Below are 22,667 nucleotides of genomic sequence, written 5' to 3'. Positions count from 1 at the left end.
GCGTGTGCACACGTCGGGAGGAGGAATGCTACGCTTGCTGAGCCTCACAGTAGAGAAAAACAACACAACCACACAAGTGAAAACGAAATCTGGTTCTTCAGTATGGTTCTTCAGTATCTACACAGAAACAGAACACTGGGCACAACGGCAGCTGGGCCTTCTTTCCCACAGGAAGCCGACATATGAGGCGGCGGGGTCCGGCCGGCTCTCCACTCCCCTATGTGAACGTGTGTGTGGGTGCCCTCCCCGCAGGCTCCAGAGCCTGGTGCTCCCAACACATCACAACCCAGGAGGGCAAGGACCTACGATGGACATGAAGGAGGCCCAGAGACTGCCGCATGGAGCTGTCCACCCATGCAGCTGCCCCTCAGGCTCAGCTGATCGCAGGCTGGTGAGGAAAAGGCGGTAGCCAAAGCTACTTCTGGAAAGCTTTGTGGAGTAAGGAAATGCAGATAAATATAAACAGCCTTCACAAAATCAAAGGGGAAATGTGTATGATAACCAAATTTCACACATATTAAAACAACGCACTAATATGGGTCATGTTATTCTGTTTTATAATATAATCCATAGTGAAACAATTTAATTTTACTCCTTTCTAATTAGCAGAACCAATTACTTGGCACAAACAAAATTTCTAAAGCAAAAAGCAAACTGGACCACAAAAGAAATCTATATTCTCTTGGCTTTTCTTGACTATTTAGAAAGTGCAGATTTTCATCTTTTGTCTATACCTTATGTCCCTTCACCGTGTATAAGCCTATTTCTCTTACCTAATTTGGAGGTCCTGGGGAGTATTGTTGAAGAAAACAGAGGCCAGTATTCATAAGGGAACAATAACTAGAAAATGCGCCCATCACTGAGCTTTACCTCCTGGACTTCTACCTCATCTACAGTGGGCGAGGAGCCTTGTTACCCTGCAGTCCTTTTGGAACCAGGCCCCCTTTCTTCCCGCCCCTCCTGCTGGCCCTGGGGGGTTGAAGGGCACCTGAGGGTGCCCCCCGGGGACAGCAAGGCTGGAGCCACCAGCAGGGTGGGAGCTTCATGCTCCAAACCTCCGGCCTGGCAACTGTCCATGGACCCCGCCCAAGTGTCCGCAATGACAAAGACAGATCTCTGCACCCACCGCACCCCAAAGCAACTGCCTCTGTCCCCATTCAGAACCCGGGGTTAATCGCTTGTGCCAGGTCTGCAGAGTTCCGCATGGGCCCTCCATTGGTGACTTTGAGCATCTTATTGTCCTATAAAACAAGCTTCTGATGGATCTCCTAATAGCAAAACAATGGAATCCAGGGATGGACGCACGGAGAACAGTCTGCCAGCACATAATTCAGTAGGACTTTCACAGGCCAGAGTTTTTGAGGATCTGAGGGTGGATATCCTGCTTTAACCAAAAGACTTTAAAAATGAACCTTTGCTAAATCACACAAACACTAGAGCACTCATTATAGACTAAAAAACGTTTTATCCTGTGTCTTCATCAAGAGACTACATTTCCAGGGTGGCTGGGTGGCTCAGTCAGTTAAGTATCTGACTCTTGATCTTGGCTTAGGTCTTGATCTCAGGGTCATGAGTTCAGGCCCTGCATTGGACTCCACACTGGGCCCGAAGCCTCCTTAAAAAAAGAGAGAGAGAGACACTACATTTCCAAATGGATACATGTCTTCAATGTGGTGAGAGCTCAATATTTTTAAACAATCCCTTAGACTTCCATGTGCCCTCTGTTTCTCTCTGACAACAAAGCCCTCCAAGGGATCCCCCAGGTGTCACAGTGAGCTCGTCAAACCTGCGTCTGTACACCCAGCATGCTGACACCGTGCTGGGCCTGAAGCCTCACCTGCTTCAGACGGCTGGCTCACCTGGGATCCATGGCGCAGACCGTGGGGCCAGATGGCATCTGAGAAACAAACCTGCCCCAAAGACCTCATGGTGCACGGTCAGTGCTTTCTGACTCTCATGCAAAGTGCCACTGACTTCATTCCATCCACAGATGGTCTAAGAGTGGCCAGGGGTAAATCAAGGTTTCAGCAGACTCAACTCTCAAACCCTGCCAACCAGGAACTCTGGAGCAATTGCTGCCAGCACAACCACCGCCATCCTCACCTCATCGACAGCCCCAAGGGCTTCCTCCCTAAGAGCATTGAAATGCGCCATCACTTACGACCTGGTTCAGGCAGGAAACCCATGGCAGGGGCATCTCACATTAGCACCGAGAGTCAGCTGGGATCTAAGAACGGGCCCCAGCGAGCAGTCCTCGGGGAACCACCGTAATGGACTGTTAGTGAGAGGTGTAGGGTCACCAGTGCGCACGTTCCTCCCTCACACAAGGTTTGCTCTAGGAAGGCTGCCTGTGTTCCGGCTCAAGGCTCCCAACAGCGCCTAAGGACATAACTTCCCCCTGCAAAAAGAGGGCCCTTGGTTACCATGATAGACAGCAACTAGGGCAGGCATTACTGACCTAAAAACCTTTTCTAACGCTGTTTTCCCCTCATTAAGCCAACCAATGCATAAAACAAATTCAAGCGTATCAGGTCCCCAAGAAGACCAAACAGACCTGGATTCTAAAGCCACTCATTACAGAGCTAACCACAGTCTCTTAACCCATGGACTCAGAGGTCAAAGGGACACATCTTTCCACCTAGAGGTTCACCCTTACCTGTAATGCCCGTGAATCACACACTTCTCTAGGTGCCACTGACGTCCCAGGGCTGGTTCATAGCTCCTTTCCCTCTGTCTCAGTTCAGCTGCCTGTCCCTACCCAACCCACGCCCCTGAACAGAAATGTCCCACCCTCCCCCACCCTTCAGTGGTTTCCCCGTGACAGACAGAGAAGTCAGAACCCACTTTCTTCCATCACCTGAGCAAAAACACCAATGCGCAGCACCATCCTACCCCAGAAACTCAGTCGGGGGCACCTGGGTGGCGCATTCAGTTAAGTGTTCGACTCTTGGTTTCAGCTCAGGACATGATCTCAGGGTTGCAAGATCAAGCCCCGCATCGGGCTCTGTGCTTAGTGCACAGCCTACTCAAGATTCTCTCTCTCCTTCTGCCCCACCTCCCCAGCTCCCTTTCTCTCAAAATAAATAAATAAACCTTTTAAAATAAGAATATATATATATATATATATATAAAATATTATATATATATATAAAAGAAACTCAACCAGCCCACATGCTCCCATGTACATGAGCTTTAGAAAAGCCTGGAGTCTGTCTGCACCACTCTTTTCCTCTTCGCCGTCTTGTTCCTACGCTACCCAACCTGTCCTCTCTTTGTAAGCGCCAAGCCCCACAGCGTGGCACGTGCGCATGCCCAGCCCGGAACCGCAGTGCACTGCTCTCTCCCTGAGGGTGCTGGTTTGTGCGCTGAGTGCCATCCCATGCCCCCTGCATCCCCTACTGCCCGCTCAGGGGCCAGCCGGACATCTGCACCACCCAGGTATGGAACAAGCACCGAGGGTAAGCACGCCAAGCGCCGTGGGGGCACCGCACACCTGCAGCAGGGCAGAGGCCAACGCTTACTTCCCGTCATCCCTGGCACCCGCAGCTCACGCGTGACGCAGAACTCCCTAGATGAGAGGGAGCGCACGCTGCCCACCATCGGGGGTGTACACGGAGCACAGTCCACCCGGACGGCTCTACAAAGCTGTGGATGCTGCAAACGGGACCCATCCTGGAAAACTCCCAGGAGCGTGCTAAGTAAAGATAACTGTTTCTGGAATATAACCAAATGAGAAAAAGAACAGCCTTCACCGTGAAAGCCAAAATGGTGCTCCAGAGCCGAGGACACGGCAGAAAGTGGGGCTGTCCAGAGCTCTGTGGCACCTGGCAGTCTAGGCCAAGGCAGAAGCAAGGGGCCATGGCCCTGGAAGGGAGGTCACAGCTGCAGGCCCGGGCCAGCCAGTGCCGAAGACTGGCTGACCGTGTAAAGTGAGAAAGAGGATGTGTCCACCAGGAACAGGACGTGTCCTGGCCTTGCAGCGTCCACCGACAACAGAGTGTTTCCACGGAACCTCCAGCCCCAGTCAAGGTGGCCAACGATCAGCTAGAGGCAGCCTCAGAGATCAGTGGCCACCCTCAAGCCAGGGCACTGGCAGGCACTTCATTCTTTAGAGTAAAGCTTACTGAACCACGTAATCAGAAACAGAAAATATCAGAACCTATGGAACAAGCTTTTAGAATTGCTAGAATCTCTCTAGTTCAGAGTCCAAAGATAAGACCTACTGTCATATGTGTCCCCGAGCCACCATGCCTGCGCCAAGACACTGTACACACAGGGGATCTGTCCCTAAACAGTCTTAGTTGAGGGGATGATCTGGTCTATGATATCCACAGTTCAGGATATTCTTATTTTAAACTGTATGTTTTGGGAAACTTTTCTGTATTTCCTAATAGATATATAGCGACTTTTACATTTTCCACATTAGTAGATAAAATAACCTAAAACAAAACGACATGGTTCTCCCCAAATGTTATGCTGGCCATTGGAAGATGGAAATGCATGCTCTGACCTCAGCTTTTGCCGACATGTCAAACAGCACCTTCTGTCTTTCCAATTCCCCTCCACCCCAGGGTGATCGGCTGGAGTCCTCGAGGGGGACGGTGACCAGGGCCCTGTCTGCCGCAGGCCGTGTGCATGCACACGCCACCCGCACAGACGCAGCCACACGTAGGGAGGGCCTCCCCAGGAAAACAGACTTTGCAGCACAGATGCACTCGCGGACACCGGAGCAGACGCCGCTGTTGCCCTGCCTGGGACGCACTTGCCACAGGAGAGGGTGCCCGTCCGGACCATTTCCAGATCAACATCCAGTTTAAAGTGCACACGTTTTACCAAATACACAGCATGACTGGAATGTTACTGAGGAAAACAGCCCGTGGCTGGTCCTATTGTCCTAAAGGCCCCGTGAAGCCCACCGTCTCGCGTGGGGACACTCGGGTCAGATTCAGTCACGATCCTCTAAGGCTTTGGAAAATGCACAAGAGGTTACGAGGTACTGAGGAAAACAAACAATGGATTTCACAGTACATACATTCTGGTGGAAGTCTGTTCTTTCTAAAAGCAAGTCTCTCAGTTTTCTTTCTGCTTTCTGCCAAGCTAAACAGCACTCCGTAAACATACTGGCGAACTGGCCTATAGAGCAGGGCGGCGGGAGGCAGGTCTTTGCTGGCTTCATCTTCAATAGAAACAGCAATTTTGATTTCACCCTTTGCATGGAAGAAAGCAGAATAATATTGCACATTTTTCATGTTGAATTTACAACAAACTCACAGAAATATACTGCATTATCTCCAGTTAATGACATTGCAATTCTATTCCAAATCAATTGCTTAACCACTCGCGTGCAGTGGGGCATCAGGGCGAATTTATTTAGTGGGCTGTCAAAACATATGCTCAAAGAGTCCAAATAAAATCTACATGGTTTCATCTTTAAATTGGAACCAAGAGCATAAGGAAACCACATAGACGACCCCGAAGTCTTTGAAACAATCTGGACAGGTAACAGCAGACAACAAATAGACTAAAAAATGCCGAGAACTTGCAAATTTTACTTAAGAGTCAAGATGGTCATATGCAATGAAATTCATAAATTTTAATGACCTATGTGAAATCCAAGAAATGAGTGTCCTAAAGACAAAATGGTCAAATTGTCTTTACCAAGCTCTTCCATAAAACATGAGCACGTGTGTACATGGTCTCCCAAAGAGCACGCCCTGCAGCGCCCCTCATTCTGCACGGTTTTGGCAAGTGCCAGGACTCGGGGTGGGGGGGCGTGACTCCTGAATGAAGGGCACGCACAGCCACTGGCGTGGCCCTCGAAGGAAGCCCCACTCTGCTCACATTCCACGGCCAACATGGCACAAGACAAGGGGCTGCGCGTCCGCACCTGAGGCGGTGGCAAGACCTCTGGGGCCCCGTCTCGGACATTCTATGGCATCAAGGTGCATCTCAAGAGATTTTGCACGGAACTTTATTTAGGGATGTTCATGACATAAGAGTATACATATGACCTTCAATGTCTGTTAAATTTATCACTACTTACTCTTTCAATAACTCCATGGCATTTGCTCTTTCTTCATAGGTCTATGTGAGAGAGAGTGCAGTGGGAACTCTCTCCCGGTCCCTGGCTCGGCCGGCTGCCTGCGTGAGTGTGAAGCCTTGCCTCACCAAGGCGTGTCGGCCTGACAATTTAACACCAGAGCCACGTAGCTCACAGCAAACAGCATGCCTGACACTCTAAGCTCTGCCTAACGTACAGAAAAATAGTAGAAGCATTTTTAAATTGAAGAGATAACCATTTACTTTTCTCAACCACAGTCACTTTACCAATATTTGCCCTTGAGATGAGGGAGTGGTGGAGGAGGACAGGCCATCTGTCGCTCAGCTCGCCACCGAGCAGACCACAGTGGGCAGGGCAGAAGCACAGGGGTCTAGGACCTCGCAGCCCACACAACCCCACAGGGAAAAGGTGCAATCTCCCCCGAACCTGGGTCCCTTTAAACTCAGCAAATCCTTCTCCTGTGAGAGGAACTTTCCACTTACCCTTACTTATAACATGCGATGCCGCTGAAAAATAAAATGTTTACCTCACAACCGTAATCTGAAAAGTGATACCATACGTGCAGACCCGTATCACATAGTGCATGACACCTGGAGGCGACTGCGGTTTAAACATAAAACTCGTGGTGCCCTTGGACTGACACGAGGGAGCGATGCTCAGGTTAGCCAACTAACGGTCGCTGTCCGGCTCAGGGTTCTGTGGGGTATGGGGCTTGTGTACTTACTGACCCCACCGTACAAACCACAGATGGATTGCAGAAGCAGAGATAAAAATGTCTGATTATCTGTGGTGGTGCAGACACTGATGAAAACATGTTAAAAATACATGATGGCAATAAACCCATCCACATGAGAAATCTGGTCCCCGAAGTTACATCTTAAATCTTGGGTGTAGGGCCATAAACATCAACAGAAAGACTACAAGTCACTGAGGAAGTTTAAATGGACACATAGATCCATTCAAGACACCAAGATTCAAAAACAATGCCACACTGGCTGTCCACTGAAGCATACGTTTGGTAAAACACTAATAAAGTGAAATCCTGACACTACGTAAACACAAGATCGCATTTTCTGACTATTAGCATGTCACACAGTCCTGTATTCGATTTTCTGCTGAAGGGCTCTAAGAGCCACACTCGACAAGTCCAAGGATGCCGAGCGCTGTCTGCCACTCCTCAGGGGCACTCTAGGACAGAGGACAGAGAAGACAGGCAGGGCACGTGACAGCTCATTAAACCTGACAGTATGGCATAAACATGGTACAAGAAATTTTAAAATTAGAAAAGATAAAATAAAATAAAATCACAAGTTAGAAAATTAACATGATGTGCCATTAACTAGAAATCTCAAAACTATTTTCTATCAAACTAAAGGGGAAAATAAGACTTTCCCACGTTCTTCTCTCTCTGCATTTATAGGTATGCATTTTCGCCTTTTCTCCCAATGTTTACGAAGGCGGAAATGCACTCCATTTTAGGTGCCTGGTCAGACAGAAAACAGCCACCCGTACCTTCGTCAGGACGTGGAAGATATAGGGGTACATCAGCCCCTTCTTGTGCCGGTGCTCCGCCACTCTCAGTACCTCAGGTGCCACCGGGGGCAAGGGCGGTGTGGTGATGTCCATGTGGTTGCGGGTGGGCATGGACAGGAGGCAAGGGATCGGCTGCACAGTGCCCAGCTGGCTTCCCTTTCCTTCAGCAAGCTGGCTGCCTGAGGAGGCAGTGGACGAGCCTTCCGTCTGCAGAGCCACGGACAAGAGGGGAAAACAGGTCAGGTCATGTTTCCACACAGTCCTTTTGCTGTGTGTCCCATGCAGAGGACCCTCCCCGAAGACAGAGAGTGGCAGTGGTCCCCTGAGCCTATGTGAGGGTGGGCCTCACCACGACTACTCCCAGGGGCCCCCGTGGGCAGGAATGGCTTTCGATGCTTGCTGGCCCCCAAGAAGCCACCGCGTGCCCTCTGCTCTCTGTGTGGAAATGGGAGGGCATGCCCAGAGAGGCTGTGTCACTGCCTAGGAACTCGCAGCACAGAGGCTCACACCCCTCCTCACCACCACTGCTGGCATTTGGAGAACAGAAACCCAAACTCAGGCATTCCCTCTCTTCATCAAAAAGCCCCAAATTAAGTACACACAGAGAACTACTCACTAAAAATTAAAGCAAGAAACAAGCTAATTCCATTGAAACTGATGATCAGATCTGTATATGATGACATAGAAATATGTACAGAGAATAGCATTAAGTGAAAAATACCCATCCTGTAATAACCAATCACCAAAACACAGAACGTGTAGGAGCTGCAGAGGAGGAATGGTCCCCACGTGGGGCTCAGGGACGGAAAGTTGCAGACAGCAGACTGGGGAAAGGGAAGGCAGAGGGATAACCTTCACCTCCTCTTTATGAATTTTAGCAAAGTCCAAAGTGTTTACTGAGATCAATTATTATTTGCACAATAAATGGTTTTATTCTTTCTCATGACAGATGCTGGAAATAGTAACTCCCCATTACTTAATTTCATGCCCATCTAGGGAACATACATTTCTCTGTTCTGAAACAAGACGTGTTCTTTACAGTGGTATGTACTTAAGTGCTTAATTTTACCCTTTAAAACACAAAGTACCAAAACTGATCTTAAAAAAAAACTCAAGGATAATCCACAAGTGCTTTCTATACTCTCCACTCACAGAATGTAGACATAAGCAGCTGAAAATTTTGGAAGGTACTTTGCAAAGAATAGGCAACCACAAAGCATTTGTTACTTCTTCACGAGACAACCCTTCAACAGAAGGAGTATTCCAGAGTCTTAAATGAATTTCCGACATGGTGTCCCTTTATGTAGAGACAAGCCCTCTTCCAGCTAGATATGTGGTGCGTCCTAAGGAACCACACGCGGGGGACAGGCTCTACAGTTGAAAGGTATTGCGAGGGATCACTAGTAACAGGGAGAGGCAGATAAAAGGGGGAATGGAATGTACTTTATTTTCATTTTTAATGTGTACATTTAAAGTGATTCCTTATTCAATCCTGCAGAGTCTGTGCCTGCAGATGGGAGGCTTTCCAGAAGGTTCTGCCCAGCCTGGGAAGACATGAGTTGTCTCCTTCCCCTCCCCATACATCTGGGACCCCCTCCCCTGCACCAATGTCTGGGACCCATCTCCCCGCCAACGTCCTCAACACTCCTCCCCCGCCAATATGTGACCCCCTTCCCCTCCCATTCCCAAAGTGTGTGACACCCCCTGGCCTTCCCACCCTCCCTGTGTCTATTACTCATAACATGCTTTAAAAAAACAGCACTTTGTTTTGAACAAATTCCTAACATTACATGCTCAAAGAGTCGATATCTGAAGAATAAAAGCCGACCTACTACCTTAGTTTGGTCTCCTGGGTCTCCCCGCGCTTGCGGCTCTGAGTGGCTTCCCGTCTTCTCCCAGCCTATTTTGTTCCCACTGATATGGCTGAACATAAACAAAAGAAACACGGTCAGATTAGCGTATGCTTTCCCCCACACCAGCCCTGACAAGCCGGCCTGCACTGAGCCCACAGACTCAGCTTTCCCGACCTGGCCGCCCCCAACAAACCACCTCCAGAGAGAGCCCTGTGCTGGGAGCACATTCTGCCTGCTCAGGCCGGCAGTGACATCACACTCCAGAAGAGAAACCCAGAGCACTAAGCCAGCACAGGGCCCAAAGACGGCCAGGGATGGCCACAGAGGGGACTGATGCCGCCCTGCCTACTAGCAGCAGGCTCAGCCGTCATGAAGAAGCAGGATAAAACAAGCCCACTGAACTGACGGCTATCAGGCAGGGGAGGATTCAGTGTTATGTGGATCAAGTGTTACTCATAATTCATACAGACGTGTCAGCGACAAGGTGCCGAGAGACGGTACACGGGGCGCTCAGCCTATTCTTGGAGAGGCTGCCGGAGCGCAGGCGAGGGTGACTCATGCGGAAAGGCAGAGGTGGGTTCAGAGAACAGATGGACGGCACGAACTTCTCTGGGAATGGCCTCAAGTGACAAAGTGGTAACTAGGGTGTGGGAAAGGGTGGGGAAGAGCAGGAGGGGCTCACGGGCCAGACCCATCAGTCAGCCGCAGGAAAACACTGCAGGTTGTGACCCGTTAACAGCTCAGTTAAAACAATTCAACGGGCTTAACCAGCACTATTTTAAAAGATTTTATTTATTTGTCAGAGAGAGCAAGACAGCAAGAAAGAGCAAGCACACAAGCAGGGGCAGTGGCAGGCAGAGCGAGAAGCAAGTTCCCTGCTGCACAGGGAGCCCAATGCGGGGCTCAATCTCAGGACCCTGGGATCATGACTTAAGCCAAAGGCAGATGCTTCACTGAGTCACCCAGGCACTCCTAACCAGCATTTTTTAAAACATTTTAAAATGGAACAGAATGCAGTAAATGTGAGACACATGGCATTATCTCATACATTATTTTTCCACTTGTTATCATAGACCACAGCACCAAAGTTCACTGTGGTCCCGGGGCAACCTCATGAAAAGCGCTACCCTGGAGGGAGCTGGGAGTCTGGAGGCGCCTGAGGCACAGCCCTGCAGACAGGGGCTTCCCATCATCCCTGAGCCACACCAAAACCAGTTTCTAAAGCCAGTGCTAGCCATAAGGTCTGCCAAGGAAGACTGCTTTTACTGGACTTGCCTTTCTAACTGACCCACGGGACAGATAGAGAGTTGTCAAGACCCACAATTCTCCTGGGATGCCTCGGTGGCTCAGTCTAAGTTAAACGTCCAACTTTTGATTTTGGCTCAAGTCATGATCTCAGGGTCCTAGGATGGAGCCCCTCATCAGCTCTGCAGTTTGCAAGGTACCTGCGTCTCCCTCTGTCCCCCTCCACCCCACTGGTGTGCGTGATCTCTCTCTCAGTCAAATAAATAAATCTTTAAAAAAAAGAAAAAAAAAAAGGACCCACTATTTTCCTATGTTCCTCATTTAGTGATCACCAAAACAAAACAGTGCAAAAAGGAGAGACGAGGAGCGGGCTGCCCAGCGCAAGCCAAGAGTCGCGCCCCACGTTGTTCCTCTCAGAGCCCATTCGGCTCCTCAGCCCCAGGATGGGACAGGGCCCCGGGATGCTGCCCAGTGTGGGGGTTCCTGGTCATCTGCGAGGACTCAAAGCACTGCTCTGTCCGGGTCTGCTCCTCCCCCGCGCCCTCTCTGACCACAGCTCTGCCAAACCATAAGGAGCCCTAGTGATGAGAAGACGGCACCACGGTCCACACGAGCAGTCCAAGAGCATAACGATCATTCTGTTTCAACTTGAGACCAAGGCAGCCACGGCGAGGGGTGAGCCCACAAACCTGACACCTGAGTGGGAGTCAGAAGGGATGGTCCCACCACACACGTGTAGCACGTGCACTCCAAGCACTGGAAAGGGAAGGCTGGCAGCACTCAAGTGGTCTAGAATGCAGCATGAGGAGAGCAGCTTGTGTAATTTTGCACCAAAAAGTCAGTGACCTTTGCTTAGTGGAACTTTGGAACAAGTGATTTAAATCCTTAAAAGTTTCATAAAGAGATATAACATCTATTAATTACAATTTTAAATAATTAAGTACAACACACCTGTAAAAACACACCCAAGTTACAAGTGAACGGCTTAATGGATGTCCACATGCTGAGTGCACATGCGGGCAGCCCCACTGAGACGCCAGGAGGCCCCTCCTGGCCTCACTCCAGACCTCCTCCCCGAGGACAATGGCTGTGAGACCTCTAACAGCAAACATGGCCTTCCCTGAGCCTCGAACGCCACAGAAACAGAACTGGGCAACTGCCCAGCGGTTCGGGCTCAACCACATTCCTGCCCGCCGTGCTGTTCAGCCCCCCGATGGATGCATTCTGGGGACAGCAAGCCACCGTCAGGTCTCCAGTCCAGCCCCCCAAACACCCTGGGAGCTCCCGCCCTGGACACGCAGGGTCTCCTATGGCGCCCGCCACAGCCCTTCTCTGGATGTGCCGACCCCACACGGTCTGGTTTCCGTTTCCCTGACAACAAGGGACATGAATGCTTCTCCACGTGTGACGTCTTCTCTCAGCTCTGCTTGTACAAATAACACACATACTTTGCACACTGCAGACAGTGTGCAAAATGCTCTTCTTACAGACTTCTAGGCAGTCCTTCATTGTGGACCCCAGTCCTCGCTGAGGCAGCGGAGTCTCGCTCTCTGGTGGACTTCCAGCCCTTCTCTTCGCGATAAACAGGTCCTTGTTTGTGACGTCTCGTCGCACAGGCCTTAGTGGCAGCGTCACCACAGCACAGGCTTCTCTCGCCACCCGGTCCCTGCTCTTCTCATGGCTGTGTCCCTCCTGGCATGCACCACATCGGCACCGAATTCCTGTCCATCTCCATCACTCAATAATACATTCCATGAAGATAAGCGCTCACAGCCACTGCCGAGTGGGAGCCCAGCAGCTAAAGGAATGAATCACAGAAACGCAGCCTAAAGGTATGTGGAGAAGACAGCATAAACTGACTTCTCCATGCGACACAAAGCTCAACACGGGCACTCAGGCATACAGCCCCATAAGCACGCGAACCTCACGATGAGTCCCAGGCCAGCGAGCACCCGGGCAGAGTGGCAGGGAGACCATGCCCACCGAAGACCACACAGAACCTACACCTACACTTACACTTACTGGTTTTGTTGTATATGGATCATTACCAGAGTAATGGTAACGTCACAATCTAGATGACCTCATAGCCTCCTAATAATCATACCATGAACCTGGAATTCTGCCTGAAAAGCATCTTGACAATAGCCGGTTTCTCTAAAGTCCCAAACACTTCACTAGGAGGACGATGTCGCTTTACAACTTAAATCAAACTCTTGACATATGACAGGATGCCTTGCCTTGAAGAACACGCAGTTGGTGCTCAGACGGCGCCCTACTGCGGGCCACGCCCTGCCAAGACCTGCTGGCACCCACACAGGCCACAGGACGCCTGCACGTTCGTGCCAAATCCTGCTGACAGGAGTCGGTCTCTGGGAGAAGGGACCCATGCATGGCACAGGTGCTGCACACAGGCAGAGCTGCAGCGGGCCAACCACACACACAGAACGGTGGCGAGGACGAACGCCGGCACCGCGCGCCAGGGCTCTGTGGCCCTCACTCTGCGGCCGGACACTTGGGGCTATCCCACACCAGAGCTAGAGGGAGACGGCAAAGCGCTCTTCCCACTGTGCTCCCTCCTACACGCAGGTCTAGTCGGTGGGGTGGGGGTGCTGGGGTGCGTGTGCACACCGCGGGTGAGGGCGGTGGGCCCACCACACTGACTTCTCACTCACGCCTCCACTGCATGGGCACAGGCTGTGCTGATGGGACACTGACCACGAGCTGACTGACTTGTCAACAGAAAGAAAGAGCAAGGGCAAATGAAACCACATGGGAAACAACAAAACAGAGAAAGGTGAGAGATCAAACCCCCCGAAGGAATACCCAGTGTGCACGGGAAGTCACAGATGGGGTCCCCGAGTGCAGTCGGCCTGCAACAAGCACGCACAGTCCCTTTTCACGTCTGTGAGCTCCCCAGTTCCAGATGGAAGGATTCTGGATGCGTACCTGTCCCCATCCGGACTGGCAGAGCTCTGAGGAAGCCCAAGGCCAGGGACTCCCACCGCAAAGCATGGAGGGCAGGCCTCTGCGACAGGGGACCCGCGAGTCAGACCCAAGACACTGCCGCAGGCAGTCTCCTTATGCTCCGATTTAAGCTCCTGTCACACATTCAGGTTTTCTCATAAGAAGTTGGGAACAGAGGAAGTGGTGGTCCAATTCCTACGCAGCAGGGAGACGGTGCTGGCATCCTTGTGCGCCTCTCGTGCACTTGCCAGGACTGCTCACACCTCTCCCCGACGAGGGAGGGCTCCGACACCAACAGAGGCAGACGAGCGCCACACAGAATGCCCACCCGGGTCTTTGCACGGCCAGGACATGTGCGGACCCCCTCCGCTGATGGCACAGAAGATTACTAAATCTTACCAACATGGAAAAGTACCTCAGGTTGGTTTCCACAAGGAGAGAGAAGGTACACTACCCGATCGGGCACAACACAGAGCACAAGGCTCCAGAAGGAAGAACCGCAGCCATAGTCAGCCTGTGTGACTAGGAACCACCCATGTCGTAGGGAAAGAGCCCGAGAGGACACAGGGTAGAAGACGAACTGCCCCCCAAAAAAACACAAAAACGACGACGAACAGCCCAAGAGCACTACCACTTCATGGCCAAAGGTGCCCTGAAGGACATGCACCACTGGTTTCTTCAGCATTTCACTGACATGGACTCAGTGCCCTAACAGGGACACTGTCTATCACTCACTGCACTTACACACCAGCTGATGTGGTTCACAAACAACCCAGATACCTCCCATCCACGCCTGGCCCAGCATGAGCTGCCATAGGAGGTCTGGGCCCGAGTCCCCACCTGGGTGCACAGGCCCATGGCACCACAGGGACCTTCCACAGCCCAGACCTGGTCCCACAGGGTCCAGAGTGGGCCGGCAAGCTCACCCAACAGATGCTGTTTTGACCTGCTAAGTGGGGTCACAGGAACACGGAACAGCAATCCCCCCCACCAACGGCCCCATACAGCACAGAAATTACATTATCATTCTCTCCCAACGGACTTCCAGACATGCATTTAAAAAATCAGTGATTACAGCCAAACACTGAGGCGACACGTGGAGGGAGCACACACAGGCACACAGGTGCATACACACCCTCATGGAAGCACAAGGTGTGTACACAAAGCAGAGGAAGAAGGACGAGCCACTGTCCCTGAGACCAGGTCCCGTGAGCAGGGAGCCGTGTCAGGACACACCCTGGAACATCTTTGCCCATCTTTGTAGAGTGTTGTCTGTCCAGAGGGCTCACAACAGGCTCCCTGGACCGTATTTTCTGATGTGTCAGTTCTCTAACTTTGCATTGAGATGGAAATTAGAGATACATACACAACAAAGAACTAAAAACTTTAAATTAGCTAGCAAACTCAGATCAGATTCAGGATCCAAAAGCTGATGAATCTATGAAAATAGTGTAAGATTAACACTCCATAAGGATTCGGTTGTATTTCTAAATTCAACCAAAATAACATCATGAAGATCTGACAAAGGCCGGGAAAGACGGAAAACAGGTGCATTACTGTCCATAAAGATGTGCACCAAGAATAGAGCAAGAGGACACACTAATGATACTCTAAGAGAGCAGAAAGCAGGAGGGAGAGCATGCGGATAGAAAGCAGTACACTTCTTTCTTTGATCACTTGAAAATGATAGTCAGGGTCTGGAATAACTGCTACAGGCACCGGCCTTCGGCCTCTGACAGATGCAGGGACACAGCCAGACAAAGCTGCGAGTCTGCAGCCAAGGGAGTGGGGGCAGCAAAGCCAGGACAGCCACGGCGCTGGCCACACCCAGTGGAGATGCCCGGTGCCATAGTGTGCACGGTACCCTCAGTGGCCCCAGGACTCCTGGGCCAGCAGAGACTCAGACTGGCGGGGTCATGAGGAGCCGGGTAAGCAACAGTACCAGACTCCCACTCCAGCTCCAGGGCCAAGTGAAGTACTGAAGTACTCAGGCAGGGTTGATGGGGCAGGCCCTCTAAGCATGCCTGGCATCACACACATGCATGTGCACAGTGCATGTGCTGCCACATGAAGCTGAACATCACCAGGAGACATGTTCCTGCCTCAGGACTCCCGAGACACCCTCTCCTGTGAGTGTGTGCTCACAGGACTCCTGCCCGCCCCACTGTCCACATTCAGGACACAGAGTACACCTCACACCCACCTCGGGGCAGGGAGCCATACCCTGGGGAATGTGCCAGGAGAGCCAGAATCTTGCGTCTACTGAACTTTATCTTTAAGCAGAGCCTGGGTGGCTCAGCTGGTGAAGCGTCTGCCTTCAGCTCAGGTCATGATCTCAGTCCTGGGATAGATCCTGCACTGGGGCTCCTGCTCGGCGGGGAGTTTGCTTCTCCCCCTGCCTGCTTGTGCTCTCTCTTGCAAATGAATAAATAAAATCTTAAAAAATAAATAAATAAATAATAAAAATATATGTTTTCCAACTTTGTTTCATAAAAATGTTAAGTCTTAACATTCCTTTTTTTCTAAAGTGAGGGTGAACATGCTTTTATGTTTCCCGACCATCTGTGTTTCTTTTGTGAACTACATGTTTATGTTACTTAAAATACTTAAAATACTTGTTTTTTCATTTGTAGGATGCTTTGGGGGAGGGGAGAGATCACTTCATTCAGTAATCATTCTGTCTCTTATCAGCACCATCCTTTAAAAACATGCCACCAACGCAGGCCATGCCAGCCTGACCCCACACCTGGTCTGTGCTACGGGCCGCTGCGCTCACGGCAAGCGCTCAGGGGGTGCGTGGCTAAATGCACGGCCTTCCCTTCAGAGCTTCCTGAGAGCAGATGCGAGTCCAGAGCTCCCGACTCAAGTCCAAACCAAGGTAAAGAAGATCACGGCTTCCTGTTCCAACCCAGTGTTTGGGTCAGCAGGGTGACACCCTGCCCTGGGCACAGTGAGTGCACGCACACAGCACACTCGACAGGCTGGAGTCCACACCCAGGAAATCCAGGAACATGGGCCAGAGTCGTCACAAGGGCTGGCCCGGGTCCTGCTCTGCCTGGCATATGGCCCCAAAGCCTCTCCCCAGCCCTCCCCCGTTTTCACACATCTATTGATCATGGTAACTGGGAAGAGAAGAACACTAAAGTGTTGATAGGCCCACAAGGCTACCTGATGTCTGAATGCAAGGCTGGGGGTGATCGGTCCTCTTCACCACACCTCACGTCACCCCACACGCGAGCCCACCTCCCAGCAGTTCCTCCGGAGAGTACCGCGAAAATGCCGAGGTGGGGCAGAGCCAGACAGGCGAGGAGGTCTGAACCTTTGGGACCAGGACAGAGCTGAGGGCACACCAGGGAAGCAAGGGGACCTCCAGCAACTACCACCCCCACAGAGCCAAGCTACGTGGGGGACCCCCGCAGGCAGCTCAGGGCCCAGGCACACAGTACAGCCCCTCCTGCTTTGGTCCTTGCTCCCAGCTCTCTAGGAAAAGCGTCTCTCGCCAGACCAAGCGTGTGCCAAATAGACATAGTCGTCGTGCTGGTGCGAGGTGATTTTCCACAGAAAACATTCAGTGCCTTTGAATTCCAGAGGGGAAGAGCTTCCGAGATATGACCAGCTGTTCTCATTTGCACCCGCACGAGCCTGGGCTCGTCACACTCAGCAGATCTTCACTCTACTCCCTTTCCAGAAGGTAAACTTGGAAGTGTAAATGTAAAGGCAAAACTTGTTATTCACCTCAGGATTTTAGACTTTCAAGACCGCAATAAGCATTTACATCCAGAGTTATGCTCCACTACTCCACGGAGCACACACGCCGTGCACGGCAGCGAAGCCCTCCGTAGCTGCCGCCCAATGTCAGCGGACACTTGCGCTCACTCCACAGATGAGTAGAGGGGACGTCTCGCCTCAGGCTTCATGCCCAGTGAGAATTTGCAGAAGACGAGAAACCACCTCCATCGACAGAGCACCCAGGGGCCCCGGCCACCCAGTCATGAGCCAGAGAGCAACGAGAAAGAGGAGAGCAGCAGAACGGTAGGCCGTCTCTTCCGTTTGCGAAATCAGGTTTCTTAAAACATAACGGTCGGTATTTGAGGAGAGGAAGAAGACAGTGCATTTAAGACTTTCTTGATCAGATTCTAACAGATCACGTATTTCAACATTCATTTACTCAGGGACACACGTTTAAAATGCTGCTCTCCAGTGAAAGTTCCAGCCCGGACGGCCGCTTTCTCCACTCTGGCCAGGTGAACGGCGTGATTTCAGGAACCTCACAGGCTGCTGAGCTGAGATGTGACTTGCCAGATTCAATTCAGGAGAGGAGGAGATCCAGAGTTTCCCTCAATCCAGGAGCCAAAATGGAAAGCCACCAGCGTCTAACTTAAAATGCTTTCCAAGGGTGGGACTGGGGTCTCCCAGCCCAGGGGACAGTAAGGGTCGGCAGCACTTGACCAGGTAACTTCACCACATCTAAGGGTCACAGACACCAAAACTCCACCCCAGCAGAGGAGTGGCCAAAGGGCAAAGCTGGAACAGTGCAGATTTTCAGCCTGGGAAGCCGCGAGCAGGCGTCTAACCTCCACACCTCCATTTCCAAGAAGCCCTAGTCTGTGCACAGTGACGGTCCCCTTCCTACAACAAATGACACCTCTGCACACAACCCTCAGCCGCGGGAGGACAGAAGGCAGCTTCCCAGGGGACCGAGATACCTGATGGGCCTCGCGTCGCCAATACAAATATGGAAGTGCCAGTTACACCGCCCCCCACTCACTTTGCAGCTGCTCCACTGCCCTCATCGTTGTCGGAAGACGACGACGTAGAAGACCCTGGAAAGTACGCTGAGTCCACGTGGTTGGGGCTGCCACCTGGAGCTGGGTGGATTGGGGACGACCGTTCATACAGCGGGGTATGCTTTCCTTCGTGAGGAATGTTGCTGTAGGTGCTGTGCTCAGTCAGACTCTTTCCACTCGTTTCCAAAGTGAGGGCCGGCTCAGCGAGGCTGTACGGGTGTGGACCCTGGCCCGCGGCACCCGGGCTGGGCACCTGTGGGGCCTGAAACAGAGGGCAGGTGTTATGCATGCACTCAAGGCCTATAGGCTCAGCTCCCGTCAGTGCTGCCTGTTTTTAACTCAAGGAACACGGGCACCTGCTTCACATATCAGCTCAACAGCTTAAGAAATTATTTTAGCTTTTGCTAAAATCTGATGTATGCATCCCCCCACCCTCCCAACCAGGCAGGGAGACCCGCTGCAGGAGGTGGGGGAGGGTCTTACCACAGGCTTGGCTTGCAGAGGGGTCTGTGGAATGTTGAGCATCTGGGGGGGGACATACGGTGGCACGATCCCAGGCATTCCGAACGGATTTGGTCTGGCTGTTTCGTTGACAACGAAAGAAAGCGGTATACTGGTTAGCAGAGGACATGCCCCAGGACACCACAGTGGCCAGCACATGCCCCCATCTGCCCTGTCCCCCCTCAGGTGACAACACACCACTGATCCCTACCTTCAAAAATTCATGTTTCACATGAAAAAACAGTACACTTTATGGTGATCAGCTTTATACACTGGGGCTAGGATTTTAAACTTCTAGGCATCTGGGCCACCCTCTCTCTCTCTCTGCCCCTGTCAGCTTCTCAAAGCCCTAAGACTGCGATGTAGGGACAAAGCAGGGACAGACACTTCCCCTCATGTAAGTGAGGCAAGGGATCTGCGTACTGAGACTAAAACTCAGTTCTTGGCTATTAAGTAGAAACAGTGAAGTGTGGAAGTTGCTGCCAGAACCTTTCAGTTTCCCACTGCTAAACAAAACCGTGATGGGGCAGCGTGTACCAATGTGTGTTCCGGGGCCAGTCACCTGGCTCTCTGTGCTCTGAGAACATGACTCCCTAAGCCTGCTCTGACGCACACTGTGCTTGCTCTGCTGCCCCGTGCTAATGGGAGCCAGAGCAGCCAGAACAGAAGTGTGTGGAGAAGCGGCTGTGGACACACGTCAGGACCGGGCTAGGTACTAAGTCGGGACGCACAGCCATCAGCTCAGCCCACAGACCTGCACACTTGCACGCCCAAGACCTCAGTGCCATCACCTGGCACAACATGTGGTGACTGACAGGTGGTACTAAGGACTGTGACCTCAACATCAGAACACTTCCAAACACCATGAACTAGTTATTAATGCAATAAAAATGTGAACAAGACCCTTTGCAGCTTTGCTCCTCCATTGGACAGTCAGGTACGGGGTGCCTGTGAGGTCAGGCTGCAAGGCCAGGCCGGGGGTACCTGAGCCCCAAATGTTCCCACCGTCCCACCACCCAAATGGTGGGAACAGACAGCAGACCTGGGGGCCACAAGCTACACGATCTCCTCCTTAGGCTTCTTTTAGAGAGTGAACAAAACCAAGCCTAGACACCCCTGAAAGCCAACATCCTTTACCAGGAAGGGTGTTCCTCCAACTTTAGAATCTGGGCAACTCCAAGCCAAACAAGGAGCCCACAGACTACCACCTCTCACCCCACCAACCTGCCAAGATAAACACATTTAAATTAAAAATAATAATAATAAAGCCTCCCCAAACCCAAACCCTCCCTCTCATTCTCTGAAAGAAAACTCCCACTGGTATATAACCTGAGCTCCAAGAGCCACCCAGTCCTGGTGGAGCAGGGAGAGAAGGGCCACAGCTCACTTCTCCCCACCCAAGAGGACCCATGTGCCTGGAAGCCACAGCCCGCTGCACAAGCCCATCTCCAAGTGCCTGGCACACAGCCAGCACCAAGAAGCCGGGGGCACAACTTCCGCAACTGTGGGACAAGTAGCTGGGAATGATGACGCCAGCACATGTGCACATGCACTCACACGCTCACCCCACACAAACATGCACTCACATGCACATGCACGCACACTGCCCACACATACATGCGCGCACACACGTGTTCACTACATTCGCCACTCACCCCACAGACACACATGCTCACCACACCCATGTGCACACCCACTACACACATGTACACAGTCGCACATGCATGTTCACCACAAACGTGCACTCACCCATACATGTGCACGTGTCTACTGCACACATGTGTGCATTCACCCCAAATATACCTGCACACGTTTACCACACACACACATAAACACCCCCCCATACACACACACATGTATGCACATGCAAACATAGGGGAACATTCCTGATCAAACAGCTCTGACCCAGGGGACTGGAACCTCCAAGTGTGAGTCACAAGACACTGGTTGTGTGCCTTCTCAGGAGATTCTGAATCATGGCCAGAACACCATGAACTCCATTCAAGCTCTAACGCTACAATTTAATCACTGTGAGAAGCGCAGTTTACAACCTCTTGTGGCTGACCCGACCCACGTAACTTCTGAGTAACTACACAGAAAGTCGGCCATGCCAATTCCCAGCAGTCCAGGGAAGGGGATCCTTTTGTCTCTATTTTTGGCCATTACGTGCTACCAACTTCCTGAAAAGCACAAACTTTCCTTAAAAACAAAAATAAACTATAACTTAAAAGCAAAGATTCCCAAAGTAAAGACAGTTTCTAAGATCACATCATAATCACTGACCTCAAACAAACCTTCAAGAACCTACAAAGCTACCTACTAATCTATCAGAACCTGGTCCAGTAAGTGAATTAATCTGTCTACACTTCTGGGAAGGCTGTCGGACGGCCCGATGAGCCAGGCCTGCCTTGGGATGTGGTGTGCATCCCTGTGCAGGAGTTCTGGTTGGCAGCACCCCCCAGCCAGTACGCAGAGCACAGGGTGCCCTGTGACAAGGCCATCTTTCTCGGGACCAACCCCAGCTCGTGCGTGGAGGTTAACACCACCAGCCTGTCACTCTTCTTTTGCAGACACTCTACTAAGAGAGAAGGGCTGTCAGCAGACTATGCAGACAGAGACAGACAAGTGGAAACAGTGTTTAAATACTATATGAAAAATATTTCCACAATTAAAAAATTTTTCAAAGACTTCTTTGTGCACGAGGAGAAAAGCACACGCACAACGCGGCCTGACAGCTACACTAAGTAAGCAGTGCTGTGGGCGAGCTGCACCTGCACCCCTGTGCCCCGGTGGAGCTGTTCAGCCGCTCCCTGAAGCCAAGAGAAGACACATGCTAACGAAGGATGGTGTTGACCAAGAAGGCCCGCTTAGAGCCAGTCAGCCTACCCGTGGCCCGGCCCACCTAGCACAGACTCATCGACCACCAGGCATGGCGCTGCAAGAGACGTTAGGCCAACCAAAGAAACGACAAAATCATGAACTCTTAAAATTCTCTAATGCCAAGGGATACATGATTTCAAGCACAATAAACAGCTCTGACAATTCAATATCCCCTACCACCAATACTAATCTTGAATTCCTACAAAAAAGATCAAATTTTCCAATGACATTAACCGTCTTGAAACGGATGTATTTATTCAGCACTGATATTCTACAGAAGTTAAGACAGAAAGCCACATGGAGAATTTTATGTCACTTGCTTCCATCGTCTTCCAGATGAGTAGCTTCCGAAAGGCAGGCCACAGGCCAAGGACCGTGAGGGCAGAGGCAGGATGAGTGGAAGTTGGCCAGCTCTGAGGGACTGAACCCAGTCGCTTTCCAAGAACACCAGCTCCCATGGGCTCCCAGAGCTGGGACACACAGTCAGGCCCCCTGAGAGGAGCCAGGAGCCACCATCTGGACAGAGAAGCATGGGCAGGCAAAAGGCAAGGAAGGCTGAGAATCAAGCAAGCAGGTACCTGAACGAATCACAGACCCCCAGGAAGCACACTCACGCCAGCAGGAGTAAGAACTCGGGAACTGGGGCAGTTCACCGCGACAAAGACAGCCTTCCTGATCGTGGGACTGTGGGCAGACAGCATTGCATGGCCGGGAGCTAGTGGGCTGCTCCCCAGGCCCTGTTGCCCCGGGGTCTGGGCAGCACATGTGGACCTCACGGCATGGCATCACTCAAACCCACAAAGCACCTGAGTCTTCAAGAGCAGGAGTCTGATAAGTGACGAG

At 51.5% G+C, this 22,667-nt stretch overlaps 1 protein-coding gene across 3 annotated transcripts in view; it reads right to left on the bottom strand.

Moving 5' to 3' along the window:
• FAM120A (family with sequence similarity 120 member A) overlaps nucleotides 1–22,667 on the bottom strand; it is a 97,903-nt gene that overhangs the window by 29,696 nt on the left and 45,540 nt on the right. For all 3 annotated transcript variants that reach the window (XM_059412047.1, XM_059412048.1, XM_059412049.1), the window contains exons 6-10: nucleotides 18,927–19,024; nucleotides 18,425–18,705; nucleotides 9,430–9,517; nucleotides 7,574–7,801; nucleotides 5,033–5,207 (exon numbers count right to left, since the gene is read on the bottom strand). In XM_059412047.1, the coding sequence (XP_059268030.1) occupies nucleotides 5,033–5,207; nucleotides 7,574–7,801; nucleotides 9,430–9,517; nucleotides 18,425–18,705; nucleotides 18,927–19,024 (870 nt within the window). The remainder of the gene's footprint in view (nucleotides 1–5,032; nucleotides 5,208–7,573; nucleotides 7,802–9,429; nucleotides 9,518–18,424; nucleotides 18,706–18,926; nucleotides 19,025–22,667) is intronic.

This window comes from Mustela nigripes, chromosome 9, assembly GCF_022355385.1.
Source record: "Mustela nigripes isolate SB6536 chromosome 9, MUSNIG.SB6536, whole genome shotgun sequence".
NCBI lineage: Eukaryota > Metazoa > Chordata > Mammalia > Carnivora > Mustelidae > Mustela > Mustela nigripes.
This window is presented reverse-complemented; position numbering and strand designations above follow the sequence as displayed.